The 22,205-nt window shown below is 34.4% G+C and overlaps 2 protein-coding genes across 2 annotated transcripts; one reads left to right on the top strand and one right to left on the bottom strand.

Moving 5' to 3' along the window:
• Positions 1-12,691: 12,691 nt before the first annotated feature.
• Positions 12,692-13,758, top strand: LOC133878962 (uncharacterized). The gene is made up of 2 exons (XM_062317520.1): positions 12,692-13,302; positions 13,424-13,758. Exons 1-2 carry the CDS (start codon positions 12,692-12,694, stop codon positions 13,644-13,646), a joined length of 834 nt encoding a protein of 277 aa, XP_062173504.1. The 3' UTR covers positions 13,647-13,758.
• Positions 13,759-18,881: 5,123 nt separating this feature from the next.
• On the bottom strand, positions 18,882-22,113 carry LOC133879512 (G-type lectin S-receptor-like serine/threonine-protein kinase At1g61440). The gene is made up of 6 exons (XM_062318083.1): positions 21,336-22,113; positions 21,129-21,161; positions 20,992-21,027; positions 20,687-20,812; positions 20,400-20,441; positions 18,882-20,138 (listed from the first exon to the last, which is right to left on the bottom strand). Exons 1-6 carry the CDS (start codon positions 22,081-22,083, stop codon positions 19,024-19,026), a joined length of 2,100 nt encoding a protein of 699 aa, XP_062174067.1. The 5' UTR covers positions 22,084-22,113; the 3' UTR covers positions 18,882-19,023.
• Between the last annotated feature and the right edge of the window lie 92 nt (positions 22,114-22,205).

The following is a 22,205-nucleotide window of genomic DNA, read 5'->3' on the forward strand; positions in this document are numbered from 1 at the left end:
ATTTATTCATTTATTTACCATTATAATATGGGCGGTTCATTAAAAATGTATAGTCCAAATAAGTGGTATTGCGTCAAATCTCAATCTAAACTGTTGCCTGTCAGAGAGAGAACCTTTCCTTGCACGATTTTTTTTATATGGTATCAGTATAAGCTCTAATGATTAGCAAGGTGCAAAAAATTGTGGGCCCTAACAAACAACCATTGGAGCTTGCTAGAAAATACGAAAAAGATTACCCTGTTTTTATTGATCCATTTAGGGTAACAAAAATGGAGATATGCTTTTTTTTTTTTTTTTTTAAGAATTGACTTTAAGAACCTGTTTGATTTTCACAACAATTATTTAAATTAGAAAAATCTTTGGGGTGTAAGGAGGCTAAAATTGGGTTTTGTATGGGTTTTTATAGAAGTTTGGGTTTTTATAATGAGATCAAAGTACAAAACTTACCATTTTTTTTTTTTTCAAAAGTTGATTTTTAAATGATTTGTCAATCATAGATAAGATTTACTATTTTAAAAAATGTGTCATCATTTTTAACGAAGAAAATTTGAAAAATAGAGCATTTCCATTTTATAATAGGCCTCACGTGGGTCAAACTTAATATTTTGGCCATAATATATATATAGAAGAGAAATAATCCCTACACCCATTTCTCACAACAGCCCCACAACAAGCTGATGTGGCTAGTAATATTTTATTATTTTTTTGTTTTGTTTTGTTTTGTTTTTGTAAAAAATATTAAAATATTACCAGCCACGTCAGCTTGTTGTGGAGCTGTTGTGAGAAATGAGTGTAGGGATCATTTCTCTATATAGAATCCTTCTCAGATTAAGAAGAACCATACCTACAAGTAATAAGCATATGTTTGTCGTACAGGTTTTCTCTTTACACAACATTTGAATTTGAGACTTATACAGCCTCCGAGTTATGAGAGATCATATCAAGTAGAACACAAAGCAAGGAGTAGGAAGTTTAAGGGCATTTGTGTCATCTATACTTTTTTTTTTTGTTAAAAAAAAAAAAAAACCGTAGAACTAGAAAAACTTCATAATAATAAAGAAGATTAGACAATTAAGGTAGTCGACTAATCAAGCCTATATCAACTGTACAATCTACTATGTTATCTTGTTCCAAATACGTCGTTGTGAGCAAAAAGTAAATTGCGAATACATGGCGATTGGTGAGCAATAAAAACTAAAAAGAAAGAGCTTTTGGCTAAAGTGCAAAATAAAAAATATGTATAATTCAAAAGGAGAATAAACTGTTTTGACATGGTCGATCAATATTATGTTATATAAAAAATTTAGTTACACTTAGAGGTAATATATTTTTGAGAAATGATATAAATCACATTTTCATCTTGTAACTATCACATAATGTTGATATGACAATTTTAATCGATCGGTAATTTTTTTTTATTTTTTTTTACAAAGAATAATCCAAAGTTTTATTAGAATTGTCGCGTCGGCATTATGAAATAATTGTAAAATAAAAGAGTAATTTATAGCATTAATCTTTATTTATCGGTAACTTCATATCGCATTAAATAGTGTAGAAAAATTATTAAATGACTTCAGTTTCAAGCCTTTATCAAGCCACCTCCCAAGTTTCTATTTTTATTTAGTTCTTTAAGTTTGTTTGCATTATCAAATCGATCATGTCATCCAATTTTATACAAATTCCATCAATCGCTGAGTTTAAATAAAATTAGAATTCTATCATTTTCCAAATGAAAAAAATAAGGTAAAAAAATAAGAAGAAAAAAAATAACCAAAAATTAGGATTGACTTAAGCTAGCCCTCTATTATGAGTTGGTTGCACAAGTCATGACCACTGTTTAGGGGTGGGAACCCGAGCCACCTCTTAGTTGTAGGATGACTTGTTTGCATTGGCGAAGCCAAAATTTCTATTCAAATGGGTCAAGATTACAAAATAAAATTGAAAAAGTATTGATTAAAAATAGTAAAAGATATAAGTAGCAAAATAAATAAATAATTCAAAAAAAAAAAATCCAGTCAGTAGTAGCTAGCCATCTAATTTCAACAAAACTCAACCTTTAATCTCCAAACGAACACACAATAGAACAACACACAAAGAGAAACTCGACCCACCACCACTTTCGGCCAAGAGGAACCAATATCAACAAGAAAACCCAAACAAAATCCTCGCAACCCATTCAGTCATCTCTAACCGAATCCAAAACAAGCCAAAAAAACCATCAAATAGAAAAAGGGGATGAATAAGGAGAATAAAATTCAACTCTTGTCCTTTTCATTGTTTAGGACCCAAGACAAAAAACATTCACCACCTCCAACAAGAATGAAATTGTATTCTAGAATGCCCAGCTGAATAATCAATTCCTTACCCAAAAAATTAAATTTTCCATACAAAATTTGTTACCGGTGCAGCTGAAGTGCAAATCTCAGACAAATGAGTTGGCTGGAGGCTGCCGGAGAAGCAGGCACCAAAGCTGGAAACGGCGCTGGAGGTCGGTGGTGAGCGGTAGTACGGCTGTTGATCGAGGGGAAAAGAGAGAGATGTGAGAGTAGACTAGAGAGAGAGAGATTTCTGAAAATGCCAAAGAAAACCTGGCCTCTGAAAAATGATAAAAATTTCATCTGGAAAAATTCCATAGCGCCAACAAATCCCGCCTAATTTTTTTTTTGTCAAAATGATGATAGTAAGAGTATCGGCGACGCATTATCAGAGGCAATATTGAAATGTCGCCGCAATTGACCTTGAATTAAAAATAAAAAATAAAAAAAATAAAAAAACGAAAAATAAAAACAGAAAATAAAAAAACAAATTAGTTCAATAAAATTATATTAAAAAAAATTATGAAAATTTTCACTTCATTGTCACCACTTTTGCAATATAAAAATGAGTTCATATTTTTATTCTAATAAAAGATTAAAAAAAACAATTAAAATTAAAATTTTAATCAAATGAGATTCTTCTCAATTTAAAAAATAGAATTTAAGTTTTTTTTTTTAGGAATGCTAGGCTTACAAAATATTTTACCAAAAAAACTCTTACAAAGTGATGTGACACCACATGATTGAATTTGTCAAAATTTGAATTCATCTCCTTGTGAATCATGTTGGGCAACGTCACATTGTAAGAGTTTTTTTGGTAAAATATTTTGTAAGCCTAGCATTCCCCCTTTTTTTTTTCTTTAGTTTTTTAGTTTTTTATTTTTAAATTTAATTTTTATCATTATTGATCAAACTAACACATTAAAATCAATCGTTGTACGATCTATGTGATCGATCGTGGTATGATTAGTGTAATCGATCATGGTACGATCAATGAGATAAGTCGTGGTATGATCTATGTGATCGATCGTAGTATAATCAATGTGATCGATCATGGTACGATTTAAGTGTGATCGATCGTGGTACGATCAGTGTGATAGATCGTGGTACGATCCATGTGGTCGATCGTGGTAGGATCAATGTGATCGATCGTGGTACGATCTAAGTGTGATCGATCGTGGTAGGATCAGTGTGATAGATTGTTGTACGATCTATGTGATAGATCGTGGTACGATATAAGTGTGATCAATCGTAGTACGATCTAAGTGTGATCGATTGTGGTACGATCCATGTGATCGATCATGGTAGGATCAATGTGATCAATCGTGGTACGATCTAAGTGTGATCGATCGTGGTATGATCAATGTGATAGATCATGGTACGATCTATGTGATCGATCTTGGTACGATTAATGTGATCGATCGGGGTACAATCTATGTGATAGTTCGTGGTAGGATCAATGTGATCAACAGTTCCTTTGAAAGCGTAAGGCGCCCCTACGTACACTAGAAGTATACAACAGGAAACACCTAACTAGAAAGCGAAAAAGAAGCAAGAAATTCAACAAAGCTGATAGATAAAGGGTACAAAAAAGCCATCGACCAGACATACAAGGTATGGAGAAACAACTCTAGCACCTCCTCTAGGGAGCTTTCTAGATTCTCAAAATACCTAAGGTTTCTTTATCTCCAAATACACCAAAAAAGGCAAATAGGCACCATCTTCCAAGAAGTAGCACTCCCAGATCTCTCAGACTTCCACCAACAAGCAACTAAGTCAAGCACACTCCTAGGCATGACTCACGAAATACCAAATCGGGAGAAAATGTTGTTCCATAGAGCTGAGGCCAGATCGCAATGCAGAAGAATATGGTCCACTGATTCCCCATCCCGCTTGCAAAGACAGCATCTATCCACAATAATTATGTTCATCTTCCTAAGATTGTCCAAGCTCAGAATTCTGCCTAGAGCTACAGACCAAGTGAAGAAAGCTGCCCTCGGGGGAGTCTGAGTCCGCCACACACACTTCCATGGGAACCGAGTACCTCCAGCACACATCATAGAACCAAAATATGACTTCACCCTGAACACACCTTTCTTGGACGGGACCCATTTAAGACAATCTGCCCTCTCAAAATTCACCTTGGTAGAGCCCAGCACCTGGAAGAAAGATGCAAAAACATCGACATACCAATCATGAGCCTCTCTAATAAAACTCACATTCCATTGCAAGGACCCTCCATACTCCTATCTATTCTCCACTTAAAGGAAATATTGCACTGTCCAGAAGCCTCTGCTAATCTCCTCTCAATAAATAAATTTTGTCGAGACAATAACTGTTGGTTTAAACTTACTGACACATATTTCCTTGTTAAGGACAACCTCACCGGGGAGATCCTCTTGCAGGGACCCAGTGAGAACGGTCTCTATCCAGTGCAATTGCAGACTTTTATCAAAAATAAAAAGGAGCAGGGTCGTGTCGCATTACTTGGAGTCAAAACTTCTTCGTCTGTCTGGCATAAGAGACTTGGTCACCCACATGATCAGATTCTTAGTCGTGTTCTCAAGTCTCAGCTCCTTCCAGTTTCTCTTTCGCAACGTCAACTATCTTTATGTTTACCATGTCAAGTAGCTAAGAGTAGGCAACTCCCTTTTTCACATTCCCAACATGTAACTACTTCCCCTCTAGAATTACTTCACAGTGACATTTGGTGTTCTCCTGTGTCATCTCTTAGTGGTTGTAATTATTATGTTGTGTTTGAGGATGATTTTTCAAGATATTCATGGTATTTTCCTTTAATTCATAAATCTGAAGTTCTCGGTTGTTTTATTAAATTGAAATGCCTTCTCGAAAATCAATTTTCTTCCAAAATTAAGAAATTGCAAACTGACAGAGGGGGAGAATACACCTCTCATGCCTTCACAAATTTTCTGTCCAAACATGGTATTTTTCATAGAATCAGCTGCCCACATACATCCCAACAAAATGAGATTGCCGAAAGAAAACATAGACATATTGTTGATACGGGACTGACACTTCTTGCTCAATCCCATCTTCCATCAAAGTTTTGGGTTGAAACATTTTCTACGGCTGTCTATTTAATTAATAGACTACCAACACCTACACTCAAATTTCAAACTCTTTGTCACAAACTTTTTCATTCCCATCCTAATTATACCCTTTTAAAAGTATTTGGATGTGCGGCCTATCCCCTACTTCGTCTATATCAAACATAAGTTGGAATTTCGAAGTAAGCAATGTATTTTTATTGGCTACAGTTCCAATCATAAAGGCTATAGATGTCTTGATCCCACCACTAATCGTGTTTACATTTCAAGAAATGTAGTTTTTGATGAAAGTTTGTTCCCTGCTCCTGGTAAAGGACCGGTCTCACATCCAGCAAGTAGTCCTTCTTCGGCCACAGGTACTCTTCTCCCTTCTCATTTTTTTTATTGCAAATGGTCTTGATTCTCCTCTTGGAAACAGTGGCACACATCTTCCCATATCTGCTACCCATGTGCCTCCTATCACTAGTCCCTTTCTTATTAGGAATTCCACACACGTGTCTTCACCTACTAGTACTTGTAATATATTATTTCTTTTTGGTTGTGGCCTTTATATCACATTTACGGTATTTACTATGTTTATTATTTTTTCAATAAACATATACAGCATTATGGATAATTCCATTAATTTAGATTACCGTAAATATGGAATCGGTATTATGGTTATTTCTATTAATTTAGATTACCGTAAATATGGAATCGGTTAATTGATTTTAAAATCAATTAACGATATTGTTTCCTTGATGGAAAAGGAAACAAATACGGTGTTTACCATTTTGAGGGTCCCTAACCTAGCCTATAAATAGAGTGCATGTGTACACCATCATCACAGCCATCAAGCAATAGGCATAGGTTAGAAGATCCCTCAAATAATCTTTCTTGTTCTTCAGATGGATCGTGGAGACGCTTGAGCAAACATGGCTAGAGGTAAGCCTGAATCCTGTTTATTCGTTTTCCGCTGCGCATGTTAGATTAAATAATATGTTGATTATTTCTAACATGTGGTATCAGAGCCAGCCTCTATGCTATTTTGCTTAGCATATAATTTTACTATGTGTTATCAATATTGAATCAAGTATTTTTTATTTGTTATCAATATTGAATCAAGTATATTCTATTTGGTATTGTTCACTTCTGTTTGTCAATATTGTTTGAGCAATATTTCGTCTTTTGTGACATGATAGAAACGCATTAGCGATTATTTTGTGAATATTTGTTGTTCACGTACTGTTTGTGAAAACCCATAAATTTGATAAAACTTTTTTTTGTTTTATCACTATTCTGTGTATTATGATATACTGCCTAATTTTGAGTTGTTGTAATTTTGATATGGGTATTTTCATAAAGGGGTGGCGGCTAGGGTTCCATTTTTAGGGTTTTCAACCCATCTGGAACATTACGGGTCGGGTTGGTTGGTGACTGGGTAGGGTTTCGACCCATTAAAGTTTCTGGGTTGGATATATTTTTCGGGTAGGGTTTTTTTTTTTTTTTTTTTAAAACCCATGCAGTTTTTTTGGCCATTTAAGTGGGCTGACCTAGTTTGGGCCAGCACTATACATAGACCCAGAGGCCTGACCCGATTAAGTGGGTTGACCTAATTGCCCAATACAGTAGCCCATTTGGAATCTTGTGACCCAGAAGCCCAACCCAATATAGTAGCCCATTACAGTAGCATTTAAATAAAATAAAAGATTTGGCTCATATGGGATTCGAACTTGGGACCTTTATGTCCATAAAGTGATAAGCTTCAAACCATTGAGCTAAGCCTGGTTTTATGCTTCCACATTAAGGTTTTATTCCCTTTATTATTTACAGTACTGTGTATTAAAATTATTGTTTATTTAATACATGAATTGAGGAATATATTTTTTAATTGTTGAATTTATATTGTTTAAATATAAATTGCTTGAGGCCTAGACCTAAGAATAATTAACAATACCATATATACTGGTGTGTTTACAGTAATATCTAAGAATGCAATGTCGGGAAAAGTTCTGGCAAGGAAAGTCTTGGGATTTAAGTGTGTCTGGTGTGACCCCCCTCACTTTCCTGGGAGCTCATCTGCTTGCACCTTGAAAAATGCTGTTTACCCCATTTAGGTATTGGTTTGTTATATTCCTGGGGCTATTAAGGGGGCATCTATAAAGTTGTTAGATGTTAATGAAGTCGCAATTATCATAATGATTTTGGGGAGCCATAGCATCCCAAATTTGGATGATAATTGCATCAAGATTACACACACGTAATTATCATTATAATTTTTGGGAGCCACAGCATTCCCGGTTTTTAATGATAATTACATCAGGATTATACATAAGAACATCATAAAGAATTTTGTTAGATGTTCATAAACTATAGAGTGATTATTATGATTTTGAGAGAGTCACAGCATCTCGATTTTATAATAATTGCATAAGGATCGTACACATGAACTTCATATAGAAAAATTAACATCGTCTGTAATTAATTCATAAATTTAATTACTTATCCCCACAGGGAAGTTTTTATTTTTATGACTTAATTAGAATAAGATAACAAATTTAGTATTGAAAGTAAAATTTCTCTCGGTTGCCCACAGGTACGGAGAATTTTATTTATCAATATTTAAATTTATTAGTCTTATTGATAAAGAGCAAATTTCATGCATGATGCAACCTTTGCCTACAGGTAGGTTGAAATTTACTATTTAAATTGGCATTGGCTAATTTAAAATAAAGTTAACATCGTCTTGTAATTAATTCATAAATTTAATTACTTATCCCCACAGGGAGGTTTTTATCTTTTATGATTTAATTAGAATAAGATATTAAATTTATTATTAAAAGTAAAATTCTCTCGTTTGCCCACAGATACGGAGAATTTTATTAATATTTAAATTTATTAGTCTTATTAATAAAAGGTAAATTTCATGCGTGCCGCAACCTTTGCCCACAGGTAGGTTGAAATTTACTATTTAAATTGGCATTGGCTAATTTAAAATAAAGTTAATTCATAGCATTAAAGTATTTATTTTTGGGTTATTGCAGCTATTCCTATTACTCTACCTTTTGGTGGTTTTATATTCCAATACATTATGATAATATTCTTCTGACTGGAAAAATGATTGATATGCTTTTTCATTTGGGGTGTTAAAAATTTTGGTGCTCCGTGTGGACAAACCACCTACTCCCGTGGAATTAAGTACGCCACGTGAGATTATTAAGCATGAACGGTGGGAGTGATTTAATCACTTAAGTTAGATGTTCATGAAATCTCATGTCACTAAAGTCATCAGGGATTTATTCCTAAATGTTTTAGAGCCAAAGTTTTATAAAGGTTGTTTATGAACATTTAGTAAGTTCAAACAAAACTTGGCCAGCACCCTAATAGAAAAAGCTTTAAAGACAAACCTTTTACAGTTTCTGAAGTGTTTATAATCCCATTATGGGAATGAATGATATTATAGATTAGCTTAAGTCCCTAAAGATTGAGATTTTTGAGTCATTATTGGTCTATTTCATTTTTGAATTCTCTCTTCTAAGTGTAGAATTTTATCTTGTAACACACATAAGGATAAATGGTTAGTAAATAAACTTCTAACCATGTGTGTTCAAGGGTATGGGAGAATTTATAAAGTGTTCATATGATTACTCATGTCAAGGGAAGGACCAATAAATGCAATCATGTCTAACACTTAAAGCATGAGAATAAGGTGCCAATAAAGTATTATGGCAATCAAGATACCTATTTCTCATGAAATAAAGAAAATTGAGGGCATATAAAGAAAGATTGCATGAAGTATAAGAAATGACCTAAAATAAAGATAATCTCATATATCTAGTATGTCGTGAATCTCCTTTAGTGACTCATTCAAATATATTGTGGATTGATTATGGTTTATCAATCCACGTTGTCAACACAAATGCAGAGTCTTTTTAAAATGAATAACACGTGTTTATAATTTGAGCTTGTTGGGATCTATAGGTTAATTTTAAAATTCAGTCATAATTTTGACCTCAAAAATGATTTATATTCCATAATTTTTTTTTTTTAGAAATTTATTTTCTAGTTTGGCTTGTTAAAAATTTCAATTTTATTTTAAACTTGAAGTTTTTCTTATCTTTGGTGGAATATTGGTTGAGGTTTATTTAAAGTCTATTTAAAATTGATCTACGTCCCAAATTTTGAAACAAAATTATTTGTTTATTTCTGCATAGTGATATTGACGTAAAGTAGAGTCTTTGAGAATTTAAAATGCTCTGGTTATGGCTTTGGAGATTGAAATATATCTCCATACAGTAAATAAAAGTCGGTAATTTACTGACTTTGGTTCTTGTGTGGGCTGCATAAGGGAAAGCATACCAACAAGACCACTAGAGGTGCTAAAGAGTAAAGAGAGCATTTTGAGATTCTTGAGATCATGTACATTGAAAGATGTTGACCTTTTAATACTCATTGCCTAAATGGTCAGAGATATTTTTTATCTCTTTTAGTGATGACCATATAAAGTTTATGTATCTCTATCTTCTAAATATTAAAGCTGGGGTATTGAATGCTTTCAATATCTATAAGGAAGAAGAAGAGAAACAATATGAAGATCATAAGATCTAATATAGGCATAGAGTATTAAGGTAGGGGAAATGATTAGTAATACTAATCTGCTATTACCCTTATAGAGTAAAGCTTTGAAGACCGTTGTGTATATGTTAAACAGGATTTCATCTAAGGTTGTCCTTATGACACATTTTAAAGTATGAAATAGATGGAAGCTTAGTTTACATTATTTACACATATAGGGTTGCCTTGCTAAAGAGAGGATTTATAATCCTCGCCTTAGGAAATTAGATTCAAGGACAACCAGTGGATCTTTTATAAGCTATCTAGTAAACTTTAAAGGGTTTTAATGTTTTATTATCCTTCATATAAGCCTAGAGTTGTTGATTGTAAAATTTCTAGAGGATACGGAACCTAGTGGGAGTGCTCATTGGAATTTGAGGAAGTACTAGAGTTGGCCAAATCTCCTCCTCATAGAGGATGATTGATTGTATTCAGGGAAAATCAGATTGATTATCCTGAGCCACAATCACTTCTAGAACAACCAACTCATACAGAACAGGTTCAAAATCTATTCTCCCATTGCAAAATGCAGAGGAAGTAGAATTAAGAAAATCCTATAGAATAAGTAGATTAACAATTCTTAGTGATCATGTTGTATATCTCCCAGAGTCTGATGTTGACATTGGACGTAAAGATGATCCAAATTTGTTTTCACATGCTATGAATGGAGAAAACTCCTCATTGAGATTCAGTGCCATGAAGTGAGAATTAAGTCCATGGCTGAAGGGTCGAGCTAGACTCGTAGCCAATGGTTTTACTCATAAGGAAGGCATTGATTATCGTGAAACATTCTCTCCCGTGTCTAAGGATGGTTCATCAAGATGATCATAGCATTAGTAGCTTATTTTTGATCCAGAGCTACATCAAGTGGATGCGAAAACAACTTTTTTGAATAGGGATCTTAAGGACGAGGTTTACATGAAACAATCAAAAGGTTTTATAAATAACAGTCAGAAAGCTTGCAAATTAAAGAATTCTATTTATGGGCTGTGATAGATCTCTCAATGGTAAGATACTTTTTACAAGGTTATTGTTTATAGAAAACCTTGTTGATTAGTATATATACCTTAAGGTCAGTGGGAGTACAGTAATCTTTCTAGTCCTATATTTGCAAGTGGTGATTTAGGTTTGCTACATAAAGTTCACAAAACTTTGAAATGAAGGATTTGGGTGAAACCTCTTATGTCTTTTGACATAGAGATTCACAGAGACATAAAGAATATTAACATTGTCTCGGAAGTCCTACATTGAAAAAGTTTTGGGAAAATTTAGAATGAAGGATTTGCACCTTCAGTAGCAATTAAGAGGGACTAATTGCATACAGATTAATGTCCCAAAAGGTATTGGAATAAGGGCAGATGAAAAGTTTTAAGCGTCTGCATTATACATAACCATATGACTGACAATAAGTATATTGAGTCAATAAAGTGCTGCAAATAAAGCCTTGCGGTATATGCAAGGAACCAAGAAGAACAACTTAACCTAAGGATACACTTTCCATTTGAAGGTGGTTAGTTGTTCAGATTTGAGTTTGCTGATTGTGTAGATAGCAGAAAGTCTACTCTAAGGTATATATCTTTTTATTGAAGGATATATCCTAGAGATGCAGTTTGCAGACTATAGTTGCTACGTCTACCAAGAAAGCTAAAAGTCTAGCGTGCTATGAATTTGGTACACAGGCATGATGGTTGAGACATTTGTTGAAAGTCTCAATCTTGTCGATTTTACAGTTAGACCATAAAGATACTCTGCGGTAATTCTACTATAATCTTCTTTTATAAGAATAAAGAATAGAAGCAGAAGTAAATCGACATTAAGTATCTCAGTACGAGAGATAACATTAAGAGACATAAAGGGTCTATTGAGCATATAAGTACTGAATTAATGATTGCGGATCCCATGACTTAAAGTTTACCGGTAAAGAAAGAATAAAGTCATGCGGAATATATGAGACTCATTAATTCATTTTCGCTTAGTTTGTCTCTTTTTGGTCTATAGACATAAAGTTATAATAATAAAGATTTTGTGCACATTTGTTATTTTATCCATGAGGATAAATAAAGTTGGACCCGAATGACTTATAGGAAGTTCATTCATAAAGCTTGATTATCCATAAGGTACTCATGTAAGGAGTGTTTTACATTGTGATACATGGAAGGGACGACCTACTTTTATAATGGTTTTACCGCCATGATTCGTGTGAAACATTTCTTAACTGAGTTGGAGGATTCCATAAAAGATTGGCCAAAACTAAAGAACCTAATACCATATGGTCATGTGTTATAAAGTCCAAGTGGGAGAATGTAATATATTATTCCTTTTTGGTTGTGGCCTTTATATCACATTTACGGTATTTACTATGTTTATTATTTTTTCAATAAACATATATGGCATTATGGATAATTCCATTAATTTATATTACCGTAAATATGGAATCGGTTAATTGATTTTAAAATCAATTAACGATATTGTTTCCTTGATGGAAGGAAACAAATACGGTGTTTACCATTTTGAGGGTCCCTAACCTAGCCTATAAATAGAGTGCCTGTGTACACCATCATCACAGCCATCAAGCAATAGGCATATGTTAGAAGATCCCTCAAATAATCTTTCTTGTTCTTCAGATGGATCGTGGAGACGCTTGAGCAAACATGGCTAGAGGTAAGCCTGAATCCTGTTTATTCGTTTTCCGCTGCGCATGTTAGATTAAATAATATGTTGATTATTTCTAACAGTACTATATCTCCTCCATCTTCTGCAAGTCCTCTTCCAACATGTGAAGCTAGCACTTCCAACCTTGTTACATGTGCACCTGTGACCTCTCCAATTGAAGTTGTGCCTGTCAACTCCCCATCAGACTGTCCTTCTTCACCTACGGATATAGCTTCCCCTTCAGACTGTCCTACACCTACATATATAGCTATCGATATAGCTGCTGTTGAGATTGCCATTTCTGCACCATCCTTACCCGAGACTGATGAGTCTCTTCTCACCTTGCCGCCAGTGCTATTTCACTCCCCTTTCCCTCATATTGTCACCCGGTCTAAAACTGGCAGTCTTAAGTCAAAAGAGTTTCCAGACTATCACCTTTACTACTCTACTCGACATCCTCTTAAAGCTATGACTGTCACCTCTCTCCCGAGTGAGCCCATTCACTTTGCCAAAGCATGTTCTGATTCTAACTGGATGGCTGCCATGGAAAGTGAATATCAAGCTCTTCTAGATAACAAAACTTGGTTCCTCTGTCCAAGACCGAGCAATAGGAATGTTATTCATAACAAGTGGGTATTCAAGCTCAAGCAGAAACCGGATGGCTCTATAGAAAGGTATAAGGCTAGACTTGTGGCGAAAGGTTTTGAACAAAGAAATGGAATTGATTATACAGAAACTTTCAGTCCTATGATCAAGCCTGCTACTGTCCGACTCTTACTTGCCATTGCTGTGCAGTATAACTGGCCCATCAAACAACTTGATGTTTCCAATGCTTTTTTGCATGGATATTTCACTGAAGAGGTCTCTATGGAACAGCCCCAAGGATTTGTTGACAAGAATCAACCTGATGCTGTATGTCGTCTACAAAAGGCTTTGTATGGCCTTAAGCAAGCTCCAAGAGCCTAGTTTCATCGTCTCACACAAGCTCTCCTTGACCTTGGTTTTGTTGGATCTCTAGTAGATACTTCTTTGTTTATTTTACATAAACCTCCAGTCCATATATTTATTCTCATATATGTGGATGATATTATTATCACTGGCACTCATTTGTCCACCATTAATGCACTTATTCTCAGTTTGCAGTCAGAATTTAAATTGAAGGATCTTGGTTCTCTCTGTTATTTTTTGGGCATCCATGTTCACCGAAATGCTCAAGGCTTACATTTAAATCAAGCAAAGTACATTGTGGATCTTCTTCATCGAGTACAGATGCTTGGCTCCAAATCTTATGCAGCTCCTTGCACCTCTGGAAAGAAGTTCTCCAAATTTGATGGTGATCCACTGTCCGATCCTACTACATATAGACACATAGTTGGGGCTCTTCAATATTGCACCCTTACAAGACCTGACATCGCTTACTCTGTCAATCAACTCTGTCAATTTTTGCATTGTCCCACTAGTATTCATCTCACTGCGGCTAAGAGAGTACTTCGCTATGTCAAAGGAACTGTTGATCATGGTCTTTATTTCACTCCTGGCCCTGTTCACTTGCAAGCTTATTGTGATTCAGATTGGGTTGACGACCCAACTGATAGGTCTACTAGTGGCTATGGTGTGTTCCTCGGTACATGTCTCATCTCATGGCAATCTAAGAAGCAACCGGTTGTTTTTCGCTCCAGTACTGAAGCAGAATATCGATCTATGGCCATTGCTACTGCAGAGTTATATTGGCTACGCATGCTGTTTAAAGATTTGGGCATCTCTCTTTCTAATACTCCTGTGTTGTGGTGTGATAATATGGGGGCTATTGCCTTAGCTTCAAATCCCATTTATCATGCTAGGACTAAACACATTGAAGTAGATTATCACTTTATTCGTGAAAAAATCTTACACAAGGATCTTTTTGCCCAATTTATTTCCACAGTTGATCAATGTGCTGATTTGTTTACTAAAGGTCTCACATCCACTCGGTTCCTGTTCTTACGTGACAAACTCATGGTTACAGCCCCTCCCATGAGTTTGAGGGGGGCTGTTAGAGTGAGCAATCCATCTCCTACCTTATCCCATGATACGTGTGAAGATAACTCACCATCTATGTGCTCATTTGGTGCAACAGCTCTTTCTAATAGGAGTAATGCTACACATCATCCTCTTGTCCACCTTTTATCCTCCCAAAATTGATGTGGCTCTTAAAATCACCATTGGATCAAAATTCAATAATGATTTATCATAAATTTAATGGTGATTTTAAAAGTTACATCAAATTTGGGAGGACAAAAGGAGGATAAGGGGATGATGTGTAGCATTACTCTTCTAATAGACATGATAAGATTGGATGAACTCTACATTTGAATTGTAATTTATCTTGAGTAATTGTTAATAGATAGGTCTCTAATTATTCCTTTTTATCTATCAGTTTGTTACAACAAACCTGCTGTATCTTCTATTTATACTACTAAATACAATGAATGAAATATTCCAGCCAAAAGCTTTTCTTATTTTTACAGAGGTAACCATCTGCAAAATATACAACATAAGTTAGTGATAAATTTTATTAATTTCTTGAAATGAGAAAATACGCTCAGCTGTTATCTTGAATTGGATTCTGAATTTCTGGGAAATCTGTATCAAATTTCTAATTTGATGGATATTAAAGGTGACAAGCCAATTTTCCATTGAGTTTTGTACTTGGAAAATAGTTACTAGGATTTAAGAAGGATTTAAAATGAGATTGTACATGCATTTGCATGGTTGGGCATTTTATATGCATATGGATCTGACACAATGTGAGTTGTTTGTTTGTTAGTAATTCATCTCTATGTGAATGTAATCACATCTGGTTTTAAGCTGAAACATAATTATTACACAGTCAAACTTCAGTGGTTGTTCTTTACATATCTTTAACTAGAACTTATCTGTGTACTTCATTTCTATCCCAATACTACAACAGGATATTTGAAATCAACAGTTTTGGCTGTTAAGTTCGATATGCAGTTTAATGGTAGCTTCATGTTTTGGAACTGGATAGCTAGCTACTACTCTTGCAGTGGTCATGGTACATTCACTCAGAATTATTGTCTTTGCAGATGTATGAAATGTAATGGCAAGGGAAAGATATATGCTCTGCCTATAAAGGTCAATGTTTTGTATTCATTTATATAGTCATCGTAGCTTTTGGTACACAATCTCAGATATTTGTCTTCCGTAATTTTCTTGAGTTCTATGGCATCTGGTAAATCGAAGCTCATAGATGGAGAGATATTTTTATAACTACGTGGAGAATTTGCCGACTCCCGGTAAATCCTCCTCTTATTCCTTCGAACAAGGATCAATATCTAGTGCGCCTACTTCAAGAGAAATGGAGATGGCTGCTGAGGTAGAACGCTTGAGGAATTTGTGCGAAGAGCAAAACACCAAATATGCAGCGCAACAGCAAGAGTTGAAAAGTGTCAAACGTATGGTAGCTATGATTATGGCGGGAAAAGTACCATCAACAGAAAACAACCAAGAAGGTGATGTCTAGTTGTCTAGGTATTTGGACTTGATTGTTGTTGTCCTTGAAATTGAATTTAACTTATGATATGTAAGCTAATACGTATAGACTGTTATCGTGTGAATTTGAATTTGCACAAGTTGTTGTTGGTGCCATTTAATTTGGATTTGGATATGGATGATGTTGGATTTGGATATGGATATGGATGATGTTGGATGTTGGATTTGGATATGGATGATGTTGTTGGATGTTGGATTTGGATGTTGGATTTAGATTTGAAAATGAATTTGGATTTAGATGATGTTGCAGGATTTTGTATTAAGGAATTTTCTATTAATTAAATTCATATTTAAAAAAAAAAAAAAAAAAAATTCTGGACGGTTTGGGCCCAAATCGTCCAGAAAATTTTATTTTTTTTTCCAGATAATTTAGAGAAGGTTTCGGCCCAAACCATCTGGAAAATTGCAGACGGTTTTGACCTAAACCGTCTGCAATAAGTTCCAGACGGTTTAGGTCAAAACCGTCTGTAATTTATTGCAGACGGTTTTGACCAAACCGTCTGAAATTTATTGCAGACGGTTTTGACCAAACCGTCTGAAATTTATTGCAGACGGTTTGAGAAAACCGTCTGTAAACAGTGCTCGACGGTTTGAGGAAAACCGTCTGGAATTGCGGACGGTTTTCCCCAAACCGTCCCTAAACTTAATCAGCGACGCATTCTCCTAGACGGTTTTAAACCGTCTGGAATCAATTCCAGACGGTTTTTCTGCATTTCTGGACGGTTTAAAACCGTCCAGAATTCCCTTTTTTTTTTGTAGTGGATAACTGAACTTAATTAGTTGCTCATTCTTTACAAGGTCTTTTGCTGTATTAGATCAGACAATAGTTTAGTCTTATTTGGACTTGCTCAGTGTAGCAATGAGACATGCATAAAGAAAAAAACTTGGATTGATTTTACCTGTTTCATTTTTCAAAGTAAAATTTCATTTCATTCCACAAACAAAAGGGGAAAAAGAAGAACAAACAAGTTGTGCTTTTCCAAAGAAATAATTGATTGTAAATACAATATTGGTGGACCAAATTACCTATGTCCACCTTCAGATGAGTTGTGCTTTTTTGAGTATATCTTAAGTTGCTCGATGTGGTCATCAATTAGTTTGATTTGTAGTTTACTTGTGATAATTTGCTCAAAACAATGATTTTTTTTTTTTCTTTTGTAGTTACCTCAGAAGAATAACATGAGGAGTTTGATCAACGAATTATCCTAACAAACTATGCTAACAAATCTGAAAGGAATAAACTTCAAGCGCAATTTACTTGTATAAACGCAATTACTAACTTCTAAAGCACCAGTTTTTAAATTCAACAATTTATTTTGTTATAATTAAATTTACATTAGAAAATATGAATGGGCATGAGAGAGATGCCAAAACTTAAATCCAAGACTACACATGCCCATAAAAAATTCCACCAAACCGAGGCAGTTCAAAGTAGAGGTTTGAGCCAAAGAAAATTACCAACAAAAGCATATATTTATACAAATACAATAGACTTTAATTAATAAAATAGTATGAATGGTTAATAAATAAGGAGATAAACAACCCTTGAACTTTGGGGCTATCTATAGTGAATGCTATGTATCTACATAGTATAATATGACTTACACAAATTTAATGTTTAGCAACATTAATCATAAATATGTGAGGTAATTTAATATGTCAAGGTATTTTTTTTTATTTTTTTATTTTTTTTTATGGTTCCAATTTTTGTCAAAAAGATCAAAATGGTACATCTTCTGTAATTTAGTTTAAAATCACATTTTTTATTTACAAAATCACAATGCCAAACGTTCTCCAAGTAAAGAGTGGATTCCTATCTCCTATAGTCCAAAGCTAACCCAAATGCCAAATCTAGTAAGCTAGTGAGTTCTCTGATTGAGCTTGAATGTTATTGTCCACAATTTCCAACCCAACGCAAGGCCCAAACCCAATCTCAGTTATGAGTTATTAAGAAAATGATATCTCGCAAGCTGCGGGTCTTTGTTATTTATTTATTTTTGTGCCCTTTTCAGTTTTAAGGTTGTCAACTATTTGTTTATCTACAAAAGGAAAAAGAGCAAAAACGAAGACTAATGCTACTCTTCACACTTGTTATATATTGATTGACGTTGCATATTGTCGCAATCTAAAGTATATGGGGCCGGATATTATCAATTAGGTGGTAGTTTGAAGGGGGTTATGTGGACTTTTTTCTTGAATTAAAGTTTTTTAATTAACTTGAAATTGTAATTTCCATTAGTAAGTAAATTTCACATAGTAATAGGAACTTATAGGCTATAGTGCTTGATGCTTTTTGGTGAAGAAAATATCTGGAGAACATATGGATGGCCCTCTAGATATTGATATCTTTGGAAAAAAGTTTTTGATGTCTTCTATCACTATTCACTATCTAAAACTTTTTAGGGTGACTTTAAATATTTAACCACTGTTTTAACATTCTATGCCTCCAGAACTTTCAAATAAAAGTTGCTCAAATTGTTTGTTGGCTTCCACATTCAAAAATAAAATTTCATGAATGTCAACAATATTATCTCCAAATGACAAGGGTTGGTCCAATTCAATATGCCAAATTCACAAAGCAGAGGATTATTAGTAGAGAATGAAGCATTGCAACATTTTTTTCTCAAACTTCAAACTCAAATTCATTGTTCAAGTATGAGAAAATAGAATTGAACATAAAAAACTTATGTAATAAGGAGAGTCAACTTAAATCAAACAAATTCTTATTTGTTACACAGAAATGTTAAGCATCTTTGCGCTATCAAATATGTATGAGAAAACTAATTTTCTCCTTGAACAAGGATATAATAAATCAAAATACTCATATATAAATTAATTTGCATTTAAAATTGGGATGATTGACTTGATTCATTTGATTGATTCGAATTCTCTGCACCACCTATTATGGTTTCGTCTAGTGCTAAAAGGAAAGGCTTGGAAGGCATTTGTAAGCATTCAACTTCTCCTTCAAGCATTTGAACAACTTTGTTCATTGAAGGACGATCATTAGGCTTCATCTGTATACACCACAATGCAACAATGATCATCTTCTTCCCTATTTTCTTTTCCTCATCTGTGGCGTCTTCCAATATTTCTATGTCGTTTCTATTTTGCAATTGGTCATAAACCCAAGTAGGGAAGTACATTTGGCTTGAGTGTTCTGCAACTTCATTTACGTTCTTTCTTCTACCGGCTATTTCCATCAATAACATTCCAAAACTATAAACATCAGCTTTGTATGAGACGCCTCCAATATTTTTGTAGAACAACTCAGGAGCCATGTATCCCAATGTTCCTCTTGCAGCAGTCAAAGAAACAATGCTGTCATTTGTTGGATATAATTTTGCTAGTCCAAAGTCTGAAACCTTGGGAGTAAAATTTTCATCAAGAAGAATGTTGTGAGGCTTGATATCAAAATGTAAAATTTGCATGTCACATCCTTGATGTAAATATTTAATCCCACGAGCCACTCCTAGAGCTATATCATACATTTGGTCATAGCTTAGGAGCGTGCATACTTCTGGCATAAATATGTATTTATTTAGAGAACCATTTGGCATGAACTCATATACAAGAGCTTGTTTCGATCCTTCAGCGCAAAAACCAATGAGTTGTACTACATTAACATGGTGAATCCTTCCAATAGTTGCAACTTCGCTTATAAAATCTTGCCCGTTAGCTTTGGACTTACCTAACATCTTTATAGCCACAAGACGACCACTTCGAAGTGTTCCTTTAAATACAGTGCCATAACCTCCTTCACCCAATTTCTCCTTGAAACTTTTGGTAATTTTCTTGATTTCGGAATAAGAGTACCTTATTGGCATGAGGTTATTGTGACTTTGTAGAAATTCTTCGACAACATCATACATGGATAAATGTCTCCTATTCCATTTATATATCAGGAATGCAATTACAAATGGAGTCCCCAATATCATTTTTGCTGCTTGGAACAGTCCTATATATGGAAGAACATCACCAAAGTAAGGATTGTAAGCCAACATGTTGTTGCATCGCTGTAAATATATATTTATTTTAGTATATATAGATCCTAGCAGTTAAGTACAATACTTGTTATCTTTTTCAGGTAATAATTCGAATTTTCATTTTGGCCACATCTTATAAATTAATTCATGCTTAATAGTTTATAGAATGATATGCTAAAAAGGAAAAAGAAAATAACTAATTAACGAAGATCAAAGGAGAGAAAGATTCTTACCACAGTCAATTGTCATGTACGTCAGTAATTCAATTGTAAGCTCTGGAAGAAATATGAAAAAAAAATAAAAATTAATTAATTAATAAAATTGCATAAACAAATGTCACCTATGGCGCCCATGCTTAAGAAGAAATATAATTAAACCTGTTGCTTCATCGTATCATCGAGGACAGTCAATATTCCATTTCGATCTATGTGGTTATTGTTTCATTCTATACTAAATTTACCAAATTGCCCACAGGGAATTTATCCTGCAAATAAATTTTTAAGATTAATTGAAGCCTCACCTTTGTTGCCAAATCGCTCATATACTGATTGTATTCGTGCTCCTAGTTGACTTAATAGGTCATTTAGTAGTTGACTGAATAGCTCTTCCAGTCGTTGTCGTAGTGGTACTGGTAGATGATCTAATACTGTTTTGACAAACAGAAGAATAACATGCATCAGTAGTACTGTTTGGAAACATAGAATTAAAACTCAGCATTTCTTTTAAAGTTGAAAATATAGTATTTGTCGTTTTTTTTTTAATATGTAAACATAACATTGCAAGGAATGAGAAGATAATCAAAATAAAAAAGATAATGGTTCTTACCGAAGTTATACACTCGAACTAGTATTGGTACAATAACTACAACATGAAAATAAATTAATTAATTAATTTATCGATTAATAAAAAAGGTGATTTGAGTATAAGATCCTTCAAACAAGTTTGCGAGATCGAAAACTTACATAGGTATATCTTGTAAAGGATTCCTTCTTGGCCTAAGAAAAGAACAGCATCAGCGTTTAGAAGCATGAATGGTTAGCGATGAGAAAAGAAAGAAACAGAAATTTAATGGTAATTAAAATTTAAACATGTAAGAAATTTAATTAGAAATTGCAAGTGTTATGTGTATTTTTTTTTTTTCGCATGCATTAATTCTTTTATATACGCACCATTTGAAAAGCATCTAACATTGTTCGCCTCATCGGGGTAGCAATATTCCCCAACTCTGCACCTTCCACAATAAACTTGGTACCAGGAAAGCTCAAAACCCCGTAGCAATTTATTGTGGAAGTCTGTACAGGAAATATTTCTCAAGTCATCATAATCATAATAATAACGATCTGGCCAGGATATGAAAGATATTTGCTCTACTTGGCACAAGTCCCCCAACACCAGTGCAGAACGATAATCCTCGAAGAGAGCATATGTATACCTCTTTGAATTAGAATACACTCCATCCTCAATACAAGCAGAAATGTTTAGATGATACCGAGAATTCACTCGCTTTTCACATTTCACGAAATACACTGCCATACTAGATGATTGATATGGATCCCCTGAACTGAAATTATTATCGTCTAGAGAATAACGAGGGATGGAGTAGTGCTCATTAGCGTTGAGTCCAATACCTGGGTCTACAATTCGGATTGAGTAGTCGGTGTAATTGATTTGTCGTACGTAGTATTTTGCATGATATAAACGTAACACTAGTGTTTGGTTGTTCTCACATGAAAGATTATACCTTTGATCGCTGCAGTTTTTGGAATCGCTCGTTAATCGAAACGGATAGCTTATGTTAAGGATAGAGCCGCAGGAAGAAAGAGGACAGTGATCCTGATCAGCACTAGTATTGCAAGTTTGATGAAGGAGGACAACAACAACAACAATAAGGGCGGTCAGTCCCATTCCTCTTGCCATGGAGATATGGAGCGAGTGAGAGAGAGAGAGAGAGAGGGAGAGAGATATTCCACATTAATCCAGAGCAAAGACTATATATAGACAAAGTAAATAAATAATGTAAGGCGTAAGCACCTACGTCA

The sequence above is a fragment of the Alnus glutinosa genome, chromosome 10, assembly GCF_958979055.1.
Source record: "Alnus glutinosa chromosome 10, dhAlnGlut1.1, whole genome shotgun sequence".
In the NCBI taxonomy this organism is placed as follows: Eukaryota; Viridiplantae; Streptophyta; class Magnoliopsida; order Fagales; family Betulaceae; genus Alnus; species Alnus glutinosa.